This window comes from Fringilla coelebs (genome assembly GCF_963513975.1).
Source record: "Fringilla coelebs genome assembly, chromosome: 2".
Lineage (NCBI taxonomy): Eukaryota > Metazoa > Chordata > Aves > Passeriformes > Fringillidae > Fringilla > Fringilla coelebs.
In genome coordinates this window covers 49,967,118-49,982,468 of record NC_140029.1, presented here as the reverse complement: position 1 = coordinate 49,982,468, position 15,351 = coordinate 49,967,118, and the positions used below count along the sequence as shown (strand labels likewise).

General features: G+C 39.9%; 1 protein-coding gene across 2 annotated transcripts in view; it reads right to left on the bottom strand.

Annotated features, from left to right (window-relative positions):
- TBC1D4 (TBC1 domain family member 4) overlaps nt 1-15,351 on the bottom strand; it is a 98,977-nt gene that overhangs the window by 21,146 nt on the left and 62,480 nt on the right. Inside the window, exons 5-11 of one of the 2 annotated variants that reach the window (XM_084227196.1) lie at nt 13,468-13,600; nt 11,615-11,706; nt 10,731-10,841; nt 9,922-10,041; nt 6,338-6,412; nt 5,142-5,368; nt 3,161-3,310 (exon numbers count right to left, since the gene is read on the bottom strand). In XM_084227196.1, the coding sequence (XP_084083322.1) occupies nt 3,161-3,310; nt 5,142-5,368; nt 6,338-6,412; nt 9,922-10,041; nt 10,731-10,841; nt 11,615-11,706; nt 13,468-13,600 (908 nt within the window). The remainder of the gene's footprint in view (nt 1-3,160; nt 3,311-5,141; nt 5,369-6,337; nt 6,413-9,921; nt 10,042-10,730; nt 10,842-11,614; nt 11,707-13,467; nt 13,601-15,351) is intronic. The other variant, XM_084227197.1, reaches the window with a different exon arrangement.

The following is a 15,351-nucleotide window of genomic DNA, read 5'->3' as shown; positions in this document are numbered from 1 at the left end:
ATCACAAGCCAGTTTGGAGAATAATGGTTCTCTGCAGGGCTACTTACCCTAGACTTCTGGCCCAATACAGAAACCAAAACACATTTATCAGCTTGTATACAATAAAAAGTGAGCAGCTGTAAATTCAGTATAATGCCTCAAATATTTCAGTCTCTGCTTCCACCCTTAAGCTGTTTGAAGCAATACCCCAAGTACTCAAGAGTACAGAGTACTGATCATGTGAGGTTTTATCTCAGGTAACTGCAACTCAGTTTCACCCATTCACTATTCCATCAGGAAATGCAAAGCATGAAGATGAAACAGCCACTTCAGTGGAAGAAAATGAAAAGGAAAGCAAGAAGAAATCTCAAAAAATTGGTCAGATTACAAATATTCTCATTGCTTGGTTTTAATTATCTAAATCTCTTCCCAGAACTGTTCTTTAAAATGCTTCCTTAAGACTGATATTTAAAAAAACCGCAATGTTACCCCCCCATTTCTTGTGAACTCTTTACATATTACTTACCTGAATTATTTTGTGCTTGAGTCCACGAAAGCCAAATTACTTGTGAATAAGTACTGTTGTTGCTCATGCCAAGACTCGTATTTTTCCCATTTTTGCTTTCATTTCAATGTCTCTTCTTGATTGCTCTAAGTAGCAACTGAATAAATGCAACCTACTTTACAATTTGGAGGTTGAGATGGAGGTTGAGATCCCCCAGATCAAGTACAGAATTCAACTTCCCACCACTTAAGCTGGCTATATGTAAGACTACTACATGAAGCATTCCTCCCATCCGGGAAGAAGAAAAACCAGTTTCTATCAGCTTACACCCCACTATTGGTTCTCACCCCTGTCATATATTTTTATTGTGAATAACAATTTTCTGCTATTTATAGAATATTCTCAAATATTTTGCTTCTTTCATGAGACACAAAGCAGTTTAAAAAAATCATTCTGTTCAAATTCAGCTTAAATTGTCCTCGCACAGCAACACAATGAACAGAGAAATTGTGGGCTAGTCAAACCTACACTGAAGATTGCTCCACTTTTAAAAATGCTGCTTTTGTGTTTACATAAAAAAGCCTTGTTTAGCTTTATGTTGACTAGATTTTTTTTAATCCTTATCTGCAATTCTGTTCAATGCTGCACAACACACTTGTCAAAATTCAAGATTATGTGGAGACTATTTCCATCCCAGCCTTCTCTCCAGAGAAATATATTGACAATGCCATAAAAACATTCTGAAGAGACCTATAAATATTATGTTGATGCCAAAGTTCACTGTATTGTTGATTTCTTAAAGAAAGGAACTGCCTAGGGGGGCTGTAACTAAATTATCTTTATGGTCCCTTCCAACCCGAAAAATTCTGTTACTCAATTAAAAAATCCTAAAAAACAAATGAGACAAACAAACAAGAGCAACAAAAAATACCATGCCATTCTATAACACACTCTTTGCATAAGCCCATTTGACTGCTACAATTAAAAAATCTTTCTAAAATGAATTCCAACTGAAACTGTCTCTGCTCTTCCTCATTGAAGTTTGCCAGAACACCAAGAAAAGCTGCCTGCTGCATCATGTGTAATCTCAAAGCTATATGATAAAGAAGTGAGACTCTACAGAATTTTTCTCCTGTGCAATAGAAATTCCACACTTTATGAATGCATAGTAACCAGGATTATTCTGGAAAATGCACTGAAGTTTTAATTAGGGTTCCTAACAGTCAGACAGTTTATAGTGAGCAGACTGCAAAGCACTGACACACTGTGCTAAATTCCAACCCATCATACACTCACTCACATGAGAATGCCAAGAACACCTCACACTGATCCTATTGGGATAGATGGTGGCCCTCTCTGAGGAGAAGAAGAACAAAAAGAAAAAACCCCAACAAACTAAAGAAGAAACCCACAAGAGAAGACACACTGTAAAAAAGCAGAACTTCCTCTCATTCCTAAACCTAATAGCATAACATAAATGTGCAAGTTTTGGCCACTGTCAGTTGGACATTATATTTCATTCTCCATTAGCCAGCTGAAGCTATGGATTACCTCAGTGACCCTTATCACATCAGTATTATTCACTCAGCACTTCTTTCTGACTCTATCTGCTGCATTCCCTTCACAAACCCAACTAGATGCTACCAGTGTACTCTTGCTATTGCCATTTCCTCACCATGACAGTTCAGGCCCACTTGCTCCCAGAAAGACCTCTAGCTACTGAGATCCCATTTTCACAAGAGTCTCCATACAAATTAAAGATCAAATGGTATCAGAAATGTGTATACTGTAAAACTTTAGTAGAAACATGGCGGTCTTCTGGAAATTACCCCTTGAAGATCTCCCACCCCAAGAGTTCAAAACTCCACAATAATGAAACACAGCACATTGAACTGCCTGCATAACCAATTCCAAAAGCAGTATCTCAGAAATTTCAGTTTGGCATTAAAATACAGTTTTCATACAATACTCAATCCTTCATTCCCCAAACCCAGAAAGCTGGGTATAATGTTGTCCATCGCCTGCAGAAACTGAGCTGAGCGTTGGTTCAGCTTGGACCAACTCTGCTGTCTAAAGGGAGCACAGAAACAAAGCTGGACTGGAACCCAAATTGGAGGTAGTCTGTAAGAGACGGGTTTGGGGGGGTCTTTGCCACTTTTCATACCTTAGCTTCTTCCCAAATCCTCTTCAGCTAGAAGTTATTTGTTAATTCTCTCTAAACATCTCACAGTTAGTATCACCCATTAACTTAGTGTTTCCCCTTCCTCATGCACAGGCATCCCACATTAGTACTGTACACTTTTCACACTGCTCTTTTCTTATTTCCACATGCCATCATGGCAACACATGCTGGTTTGCATTCAGCAGAGAAAGCATTAAATTGGCATAACACTCCTAAAATCCACTGCATTTCGTGTGACAAACCAATGCAGCAGATTTGCAACACTGCAACTGAAATAGGTGACAGCTACTTGATGTCAGCATAGAAGCCTCTGGTTTTAACAGGCTTTTTGATCCAAAAGCCTGTTTGCCCATTTGCATCACGGAAGTCTGTTAGAAATGCAGGAGCACAAGGCAGAGTGGGAGAGATGCCATGTGCTGCATTCCACTGGGAATCCTGCTTGCTGTTAAGCTAGTGGCACTGGAGAACTAGGCAGGAGACAATGCTCTTCTCACCTCTTGGGCAGGTCACTTTCTGAGTGCTGGAGCAACCTTCCTGAGCCCTGGTAAAAGGTTTTCAGGAAAGAAGGGGCAGAGAGAGAGGAGGGGAGACCAGGTGACGCAGATTCACTCTCACTGAGAGCGCGCCGAAGCCCGACCACAGGACTGTGCAGGCAACAAGAGAACACAGCAGATGGGTCAGCACAGATTCGGATACAGCAACAAACCACCAGATTAGAGACACTGGCCAAATACTTCATCTGGGCTCACATTAACTTGGTTTCCCAGAAGATAAAATGTACCACCACGTGCATTCCTGGGCAGGGTCCCGGGGATATTGATTTTGCTGTTAAAGCTGATTTCTATTAAAAAACTTTTCAGTGACATTGCAGAACAGGGAGGCCACCTTATTTCTTTAGCTTTATTAATTCCCAAAGCATATTCAAAAAAAGAATCTCTTAAACATTCAGAAAATATCCTTAGGAACCTTCTAATAATATAAACCGCATTGTTTCTTCCTCTTCAGTTTTCTTTTACTTTTGTAAACAACACATTAGGAAGTAGAGATTATGTAAATGTAGTCCTTCTGGATACATTTTTGTGAAGTAATTAAATTAAGAAAGGCAGTCCTACTCCACAGTTAAGCATTACTTTGTAGCAGTGGCAATTATTGGAGGGGACAAAAAAATTAACTCAGTTTCTTTTGCTGAACATTTATGACTAATCCTCAAAAGAAAAGAATGAAAAATCCTAGCCTACAACCACGCTGCTACAAACTGTTTTGACTAAAAATCTGCTGATGCCACTTAATCAGCGACTTCTTACCAGTTATTACAAAGTAATATAGTCAGCAAGTCCTTCACTTTGAACTGTCAGGGTTTCCTGTTTGCATCCAACATGGTCAGCGGGAAAAAAAGTTTATCTCAGTAAAAACCACATTATTTACCTCTCTAAAAACACAGTGTAACAAAGGCTACTTTCTTACCCTTCACTCCCTTCTATTCTCTTAAAACAGAATAAAATTTGTTGCCCTTCTCTACTAGCTGGTGCAGCATTCATGCTGATATTTTAATGTAGACATCAAATAGGTGACAAATTACTATTTAAAGCCATTTTTAGAAATAGCCCACAAACAACAGAATTACAGCCAAGCACTGAAGCAGACAATAGGTTGGAGAATGTGATCCTCCAATAGCAAAAAATTCAGCTCATCTGAACCTGAGTTCTGTAAAGGGTTTGGTGTTTGTATAGTCACTTACTGCAGGTAGCCAGCATAGAGGAGAAAAAGAAGGCACAACCAAAGAGGCCCACAAAGAACTGTGGGGACATCTTCTGCTGAGTGAAGAAACTCCTGAAGGAACAGTGTTCCATATGTTAATAGCTGGAGAGTCTCCAAAAAGGAAGCAGAAAGAAGTTACAGAGGGAAGCTACAGAGGGAAGCTCTGGAGAAAGGCAAATAGGGAAATCACATGCCTCAGAGTTCAGTGGATGTGTTTAATCCTTGTGTCCTTTTGAAAGACTCCTCACCAGTTTTAATGCTGGACATACTCTCTGTGAGATTTGACTAACATGGCTTCAGACACTTGAAGCTGTTAGTGCCTTTTTCATCCTGGCATAAAAGTTTCAGGCTGCCATCTCTGCCGCTTAAAGCACTGAGAGCCTCTTTTCCAAAAGGTCTCACTAACAAGACAGCCAAAAAGGCTCAAATAAATAAATAAACAGATTGGTGCAGGCATCTGGCTGAATCATCAATTTGATGGACTGATGCCTCCCCTGAACCACTAATAAGTTACTGCAAAGTACCAAACTACTCAGAGGCAGAGAAGACAGGCTGAAAATAAATAGATAAATGAACGAACCAACCCCGGAGAAGTGCAGAAACCCACCTGAACTAAGCTCCTCACATCCTTTGCCAGAAGCAGGGCTGCTGCAGCCTGCCCGGGGAGGGCAGGGGGCCGCGGGCGGTGGCACGGCGTGCCCTGACTGACTGACTCACCTGGCCGCCTCCACGCCGTTCTGCCGCAGCAGCGGGGAGCGGGCGCTCTGGGACCGGCCGTTCTGGAAGGTGATCCTGCGTCTGGCACTGCTGGGCGGGTGGCTGAAGGTGTGAGCGCGCCTCCTGAACTGAGGCGAGTCCGAGCCTTCCTCGGGAAACGTCTGCCAGGCCGAGGACACGGGGGACACCGGAGGAGTAGCTGGCGGGGAATCGCCCGGAGAAGTGTCCTGAAAGGAAGTGCTGGCGGAGTAAGGTCTGAGGCTCTGTGCCCTATGAGAGCTCTCCCTTAACCCACAGGCAGCCAGCACCGGGGCACCAAAGCCTCTCCCCCTTCTGGGTCATGGCCTATTGTATGCTAATTATCACCCAAACCAGACATCCTTTGAGAGTTCGCTCCAAACCAGCAGCGTCCTTCTTCCAAAAAGTGAAAGCGGAGGGAGGAATACAACCATATACGCAACACAAACAACATGCTAATTACTCCAGGCATCCTCTCATGGGGACTGGCATTCCAGCTACCAGACTTCTGTCTCTTTCAGGAAAACACAGGAATGGAAAAGGCCAGGGAAACTGCTTTTAGCTAGTTTCCTCGACATATCGCGAGCATACTTCCTGTACCGTCACAGCGACATCCTGGAAGAGAGACTGTTATTACACAGCCAGTTTATGAGTAACTGCAGCAGGAAAACCAAAACAGAATCTTCACCTCCTGGGAACACCAGCAACCAAACCTCATGCGAGGTAAAACTTTAAAAACAGGAAATAAAAGAAAGTGAACAGAGTTCCGCCCTCTTGCTACCATACAGCATCCCCAACAGCTGGGCTTAGGTCAAAAATTCTTACTTCCCTAAAGCAACTATTACTTACAGAAAGGATTCTTCACCTTCAGAGCACTTCCTTTTGTTGAGACATGACCTTACTTAATTACTTCACTAAAACAAGGCAGAAACCAGAAATTCCTTGCTTTTTGTAAAAGCAAGGGAAGTGTAGGAAAAAAGCACTGGCAATCAGATTAAAGCTGAAGCTTCGAGTCAACATAAACCCCAGCATTCTTACACCCTCTGCCTCCCAGTGGAAACATCTTTGAGTTCTGTAAGTCGATGTGCTTTGTTCTACTTCCTTCAAATGAAAGCAGAGTGCTGTATTTACGCTCCACTGAGAGCTGTGTACGAGTCTGAGCTAAGCTCCTTACGTACTCTGTCAGAAGCCAGGCTGCTGCAGCGCTCAAAGCTGTCCACGCTTCCCAGGCGGCCTCGCATCCTGTTGGCTCCCTGGGAAAAAAAAGGCAAGAAAGTTAATCTGGTCTTCTTCCTCTTTTTCTGAAGGTTAGGCAAAGATGGCAACACCTGCACAGGTGAATACAAGACAGATCAGGCAGGTGATATGTCTGACATGAGACCAAAGATCACGGGTCAAGCACTGGACTTGACAAAAAGTGACACCTTCAGCTGGCCAAGGTGCATCTTCTCCCACACTGCCCCCAGGAGTTTTAATCCTGCACTCCATTGTTTGAGGCAAGTGAATATTTCCTGACACTTCTGAGGCAAAATCACTAAGTTGGCTTAAACAGCTGAGTTAAAAAAACTCCAGAATTCAGTACTGTGAAGCACTTCTCCTGATGGATGCCTCTGACACACTACAGTCCCATGAGACACAGTTTATCAATATCTAAACATTTCAGACAAATTAAGCCCACCCAGGCATAAGGAGTAAAAGTACTAAAACTGGGGAGAAATCCTCTCTTGGCAGCAAATCCAGCCAAATAGCACCAGACAAGACTTTTCATTTATAATGCAGATAAACCTGATGCAATTTTGCTAGAAATTTATGCTAAAGAATCTTCGTTGAATTTTTAACAGTCCTTTAGTTTCACAAGAAAAGGCAATAGTTCCACAACACTTTTGACTAGCTTTCATTCCTAATGTTAACTTCCTGGTTAGGTTTGCTGTTGGACACTTCTGACTGCTGAAGCAAGTTGCTTTCACTACTTTATCAGGAGAAAAATAGCCTAGGTTTTAGGAAAACTTCAGACAGAACTCCTCTTGGTATGCTTGCAGCTCCAGGGGAAGTTTTGTCAACATCACCAGAATTTATTTAGCCTACTTTTTCCCTGATAAGAGTTATTTTCAAGACTTAGAGTGCCCTTTAAGTACATTATCCCACTTAAGTGCATTACCAATAAATACTCTGCCTGAAGCATCTCTTCACTGAATCTCCCAAAAAACCAAGAGCAAAGCTTAAGTTGGAAGTTTCTCACTACCTTTGAAAATGCACGCTTTTTGGCACTGCAAGAAGGACTTTTTGGTTAAGAAAAAACAACAACAGAAGAGGTTAGTGCAGCATGGAGTGGATGAAATCTGTTCAAGAGGTCAAAGAAAGGTTATATTTACTTCTCTGAGGTACCTCATTAGGAAGCCTGATTTTGGTTCAAGCCTCACAAAAACAAGATCAGTCCAGCAAAACAAACAAGTGAAGAAGTGACATTCCTCTGGGACTATGCAAAGCCAGGGCACAGAAACCAACAAGTTTCCTAAGGCAAGTAGTGAGTGGCTTAAAATGTCACTTGATGCTATTTACCAGCTAAGAAGCCATCCACTTAAATGGTTCCTAGTTACTGGTTACTACATACCTCTTTTTTTCTAATTTTTATAAGACTGAGGCTGTCTGAGACTCTCCCCAACTTACACTGACTTCTAACTTTTATTTTAAAAATTTTATCTATAAAAAGAAGCTGAATACCACTTTAAAAAATTAATTTAAGTTCTTTCTTGGTCTCTTTGTTACTAAATGTACTTTTAAATAAAGATGGCAACTTAAGCATAATTAGGTATACTGAATCAATACCATCTGCACCTGGCTTAAGGAGGGGAAAACCCACTACAGCAATAAGTATTTAGCGCTTAAATACCTTTAAGAATTAATCATGACCTGTGAGGCTTGTTATAATATCCTGATGAAGAATAAGAACTACTGAAACAGTCATTGTGCATCACATGTATGCACATAACACACAGCACACCTGCACAGAGACACTTGTATGTACCTGCTTTAAAGAAATAATTAGTGGTTGAGCTGCACTCCAAGTAATTTTTCTTGGTCTTCTACTGTGTAACCTTTAGATGGATCTGCAAGGATGAACCCCTATGTGCATCATGACTCATTGCAACATACTGCTGTTCCTGATCTATTGTACTGTCAAGGTAAAGATGAGATGACTTTTCTCACAATCACAAATCCACTTCATAAACAGCAAACTTGAAATGGCCCTAATTTTGCTTCAGGTATCCCCTCCTCTTGTATTCAATCATGGGCTGTGGTAGAGCCTTATATTATAATCACAGTACGTCTCAGTGGCCCTGGTGAGAAGAAACATACTATACCAAAAATTCCCTAACATCTATTTATAAGAAATTTCCCCTCAGAGATTTTTCAATTTAAGCAGTGTATTTCATCCAAATGACTTTTCCTTGACATGACTGGAGTGCCAGCATGGCTGTAAAAGCTTTATTTCAGTGATGACTTCTTTCACAGTGACCACAGGGTTAGTGACACACCACTAGAGTTAGATCACTTGCCAGTCACATGTCCCTTAGATGTGGAAAGAAAACCAGACACATCAAAGGCACAACTGTAGCTCTGTCGCCATCTGAGGATATTCCCAACTGCTGAAATTACCTGAATTTTCTGACTGCCATCACTCTTTTGCTCTCTTTGACATACAGTCACCTTTCTCTCGCTCCATATTCAGACCAAGTTCCTAGTTTGTAAAATCTGCTACACAAGAGAGGTCAAATTTGATCAGGAGAGTTTAATGCTAGTTTTAGTCCTAGATCAAATTGACACCTGCCTGTAAGTTCTAAAGAGTCTCTCTGGCTAAGAGCATTCTGTTTCCTTTATAGGGAACATCCATGGCATCCTACATTTGTAGGTTACTTTATGACATGTCCTTGTAAACTGCAGGACAAGTGCAATTATGTGCTTTTGAAGTTACTAGGGAGAAGAAACTTAAGGTCACTGGTCCAAATTATCCTGTACTCAGCTCGTCACATTTCCTCTGTAATGACACACAGGCATACAGCCTTCTTCAGGTACTTCTCTATATGCCTCTTCTCTGACTCACCCTTCTGAGCAGAGGACACTAAGCAAAGTTTGCCATTCAGACTTCTTCACCAAAAGACTACTTAATGTAAGAGAGTCTCAGTGATTATCTGTAATTTCACATCATATCTGGCTAGGAACATTAAAATGAATATCAACTCACTTTTTAAGACTATTGCCTTTTTTTTCCTCCCGCAAAAAGAACTTTGTTACTAGTTTCTAAAGATTCTTAGTGCCTAATATGAGCAATTTTAGCTATGAGCTGGAAGGTATTGCTTCTCTGAATAGAGAGATTTCCTATATATGTAGGCACATTTATTTACACTTTGCAAAACTAATACCATGTCTCTTTATGGGATCATGCAACCATCCTGATTGAATTCTATTCTGAAGCAACACATGCAACAATCCTCAGCCAGCTCACTTAATAATGAACATTCACCTACAATGAATGTTCATTATTCAAAAATTTGTCCTTTTTTCCCCTCAATATGTGTGGCCTTACAGAAAACTTTCTTAAAGTTAAATCATAATCAACCCAGCTGTAGCTCTCAGATTTCACAACAGGGATATTGCTTCATTAAGCATTTATAATATTGAGGACAAAACAAAGAAAAATCTGATAGGTCTCTACTGTCAAGGATATCTGGGACAGCTTATGATAATGAGTTGTTAAACTTACCCTTGAGAAGATATTTTCCAGAGAGCTAGTCAAGGATTTCTTTGCCTTGTTTTTCAGAATGTCAAGTTTAAACCGGCCACCACTGGTGGTGCTTTCTGGAATCGCACTGTTAGAAATGACCTGTTGAAAAGGGCAAGGACACCATTCAGCTTTGGCAACTCTTTTTTTAATTGTGAAGACTATTTCCAAAGACTAGAGATGAACCAGGTTACATAAGAAACAAAATACCCTTGGCCTTATTAAAAAAAGCCCACCACAAACACACTACCCTCCTTCCAAAAAGAAAAACCCCAAACAAAAAACCAAAACAGTCTCCCAAACAAACAAACCCACAGTTGAAGGCACATTCCATCTGAAAGACTATATTGTAAAAGCATATCAATTTAACAATACTGTTGCCCATTTCCTTTGCAAGATAAGTTCATAGTTTGAACTAAAACCAATGCCCTCTTCATTCATATATCTTCCTAGATATTATTACTTGTGCATGCAAGAGGGAAAGAAAAAGAAGAATTATCCTCACACTACAAGGAAATACAAGAAATACATAAAATTAATCGGTTGTCTTTCTTCCTGTCGTGTCCCACTCAACCTATAAAACTCAGGCAAGCCACTACAAATTAAATCAGATTTTTTTTCCTTTATAGTCCTTTCTTAATTATAATACTTAGCTTCAGGTACTCCTGAAGAAATCAAGCAGTGCCCCTCCAAGTAATTAAAACAGCATATTAATAGTATGAGAAGTGAAGAAGAGTAATAAAATATTAAATTAATAATAAATAATATTAAATAATAAAACCAAACTTTACCGATGGTGCTTCACCAATGTGGATGTGCGTTTTCTGCTTAGTCTCACAGAGCTGACGGAGGTGCAAGATCACAAGCTCATTTTCCTCCTGGTCATTTTCAGGCTTCATTTTCTGTCAGTAACAGCAAAGAAAAGAGTTTGTTTTTCAAGTCATGATTTGCTGATTTTTCCTTCCTGTGTAGGTATTCCTTGAAATTAATATGCCGATACACCAAACACCAGAGTGCACTGTTAACATGTCGAATTGCAATTCTGTCTGTGTGCCTTCACACTCCTGGGCAAGATAGAACAAAAACCGAAAAATATTGCAGGCTGTAGAGAGAAGGGAGCCTTATGCCCATACATTTTGTTTTCTAAGCCTGTTACTGTACAGCCCTCTAAGTGGCATAAGGAAACCAAGCCACTCTATTCTTCAGGAATACAGAGAGGAGCACAGCCTTTGGAAGCCTAAATCATTGTATACTTCATTCACTAGAGTACATAAGCTTACATCAGAATGTTGTCCCAAAATAAGTCAAAAAGACAAATTCTGAAAATGCCAGACATGTTCCTGATACCTGCATGTCGCTCCTGCTCTCAGCCTACTCCCACAACACTTTCAAGCAGGGAAACTTGTTTACAGGTGAAAAACTAAGCTCAGAACAAAAAAAAGTCTACATAAGAACACAGAGCATCTCAGCAAATTTGGGAAACAAAACTTTTCCAACTGAGGTGTATCACACATGGGTTTAAATTGGAGCATGCTATTTCAGTATGATTTTTGGTGGAAAAATAATAAATTCTAGATCAACTACACAACAAACCAAACAAATCAAAAGCAAAAATGTCTAGTCCATTTTATCATGGTCTTTTTCAAATTAGGAAAAACAGCTTCTAAGGTACTACCTGAACACGTTCAAAAATGTCTGCTTGCTCATTGTCAGTTAGCGATGACAGGTGCCTCTGAATTACAAGTTTGGCTCTTGGTGGATAGAGTCCTAGGAAAAGAGTGGACCATTAAAGATTCTCAAATGAACTCTCAAAAACGCTTTTTGTGCAAAATGACAGTAGAAGATATAAACCTGCCTTTGGGTTTATACAAGTTAAATGTATGACAGTGGTATATTCAATGTATACATGATATGAAATAATCCATATGCCAAACCACCTGGCTTTATCTCCTTTCTTTAGCAGCAAAAATATAACCAGCAGCAGCTAGGTGGCTGGCTCCTGTGTAAAAGGTTGTGCTCCCTACCCCACCAATGGCTTCTGTCCTAATGCCACGAGATCACTGACAGCTGGAAGCCTGACAACTGTATGGGAGAAGAGGAGGAAAGGAACAGATCAGGCTTATAACGGGAGAGATAATCAATACATAGGGTACTTGGAAGCTTTCAGATGGTTTTAACTGAAAAATTAAGAATAAGGAAAAAACCTTAAGAATAAAGGAAAGAATTTCTGGTACTCAATAAAGTGCCCATTTTGTCACAGAGGTACTTCTAGGAAGCAACAAAAAATGTGAGTGAAAACAAACCCCTTGAACCAGATGAAGATTTTTTTCCATCAAAGGTAGATATCATTTATAGAAAATTGCAATCAGAACAAATAAAATATTTTTTTCAAAATCATGCAGCTTTAGGTTTGATTTCGCTAAACTTCTAGATTCAAAGCAGATGGATAAAAAAAGAGACATTAAAATAAGTTTTTCAGTCACTAAGTAGAAAGTTTATGAAAACTACTACTACTACAGTACTCTAGTTGTTGCCCCAAGAGAGATTTTATTTTGATACTTGGTACTTTTAAAATTACTTACACTGCCTTGAACAGCAGCCTCTGTAATTTATCATTTACAGAAAACTTTCCCAGCTTAGCCTTACCACTTCTGAATACCGGTTATTAAACATGGAAACTATAAGTCACAGCCTAGCAAAATTTCACCCCACTAAGATTTTACACTTGGCTTTTCATCCACCAGAGGGAAGCAAGTGGCAGCAGTGACTTTCAATGAATGGGAGAACTGTAAATATCGAGCATCACCATAACCACACCAGAAAATACAAGGCTATTTGCTTTTTATAACACACTTGCTTTTTGTTTTTGCATACAATGCTTTGCAAGAACACCTAGCAGAGCGACTATAAAAACAGGATCCTAACTTTTTAAAATTCTATCTTGTAAGACTTTTTGCATGTGTTCTGGCATACTTCACCTCCAGAGACGCTACAAAAGTTTGTCTATTCACATCTTAACACAGGACGTTGTCTTAATTTTCTTGATTAGATATTAATCTCCTAACTTAATAATTTATTTTCCTATAATATAACTAGATCTTGAAGTGTGTGAGGGAATAAATACAAAGAAAGAAAAAATAACCCCATACAGGAAAGAAGGAACACACAGGAAAGAAAGATCCTTTTTGATCATGACTGTCTTTTTATGAGTCATTTTAAAAGCATGCAACTTGAGGGGAAAAAAAAACAAACAGAAAACAAAAACCCAAACAAATGGAAGGTCAACTGGTGGGTTTTGCTGCTCTGCTTAAGTAAGGCATGATGATGAAAGAGTATGCATTTATAGCAGAAGCAACACTATATTCTGTTGCAGTATCATTACTGCTAACTCTCCACCTAAATACAGAGGATGCAAAGTGACAGTAAGAATTGCATACTGGGATACTTTTACCTCTGCTCTTATATTGTCTAAGTTATTCCTCTAGAAAAATCAGCAAATCACAATTAGAAGATAAACTCAGCTGCTACCTTCAATTCTTTCACAAAGTTTGTGCAATGAATGCATAGGGCAGGCCTCACACAGTTTGATCGGTGTCTTGGCATTTTGCAGGGCTGCAGCAGTGCTGAAGGCTTGCTTCAGGGTCAGCATCACCTCATCAACCTATATGGGAAGGAAGGAAAAGAGTATATAAACAAAAATACATGCCATAGACACAAAATTAGATTTATAAATCTCATCTCATACAGGTGATTTACAATTAAAGGAAAAGACAAAACCATACAAACCCATTTGCTATTTTCTAAAGAGATCAAGGTTGAATTCCCAGCTTTCTGCCTTTTTTGTAGATGATCACCATCTCTAAGTTCTGCCAGACAGTGTAATTTTGATGTCTAACTGCAACTACTCAAACTTGCGGGGAAAGCATCCACTATTTTTTGAAACTTTAAGTGAGAATTTTTGGCTTGAATATATGCTGGCTAAATAAAAAGCATTAATTTCTTTAGCTTCAAGTCTCTCCTGTAAACTGCACATGTTCCCTTTTAACCTCTGTCATCCCACCACTAAGCCATTTTAGCAGCAACCCCCACAGACCCACTCCCACTGCCAGACAGGAGCTTTCCATGGCAGTTCCCTTTTCTGCTGGACGCCAGACTGCCTACCAGCTTCATCACAATCCCTACACAGCAGCTTTAGGCACTGCTGGCCTGCCCTGCAGGCTGCCCTGAGCCTTCTCTGCCGCTCCCACCAACACAGCAGTGCTATGTTCCCACACAGCAGCACTAGAAAAGCTCAGCTTGTATCTAACAAGGGTCGAGCTCACAGCATTTCTCCACATTCATTCAAATATGCCCCCAGACCTGGCAAACAAAGCACTTGGAGCTCCCCTCTCTGTATTTCAGGCGAATACAGTGCTTATTAAAAGCTGTTTGCTCAGTCTCAGCATTAGCAAGGAAAGAGGGAGACAGCAGCCTGAGAACAATTTTAGGAACAAAATCAGTATTTTACTTCATAATCAAGTTCTCACTCTGCTTGTTACTTTGTTTTATGTGCAGGAAGAATAAAGCAAAAAGATTTGAGACCAAAACCACACAGTTTAACATTAAAAACATACTGAATTTTTGAGGGTCTGTCACTTGGGGGAGAAAAACAAAAAAAAAAAAAGTAGAAAAGAAACCTGAATATAGAAATTTGAACTAGTTTGTGTCCCAGTATGTGTAGGTTTGTTTTGTTTGCTTTAAACCTCATGGTTTTAAGCATCACCAATAATTTCTGAGTGCTTTCTCTTCTTAGCAATAAAGCAGAACATTGAACAGTGAATGTCCACCTTGCAACATGGACTGGTATGTTTTTTAAGTTGGCTACAATCCCTCTCCAACGCAAGATCCACAGAACAGAACAGCATACGGATTTATGACTCTCCTAAAATCATAAGACCTATGGCACAAACTGCAAGTAGGCTTAAAGCAAATATACACAAGCCTCCCAGCACAGCCTGCCTGGCAGTGGAGAACCTGGAAAGGTCTGCCCTGCCACAGTCACACTGCCACCAGGGTCCCTATCTGAGTGATTGCATCCAAAGGTACTCAGGAACGTTTATTTCATATTGCAGTGCGGGCATACACACACAAATCAGTACTAGAATAAGCAAAGAGGTTCATAAAAACATGGGGGGTTTATACACCACTTATGCCTTTGAATTATGCATGGTCAGATTTATCAATAGGTCAGATATAATATTTTCTGTTATTACAATGATAAAGCTGATCTCATAGCAAGCTTCCATTGTGACAAAAATGCAGCTTCAGCTGCTATGGTACATGTAGAGCTGTTTGAAGTTAGCTGTTTGAAGTTTATTGATGCAAATCTATTCACTCTCAAGCTAGTCAATGGATTAACAAATTACATTTTCA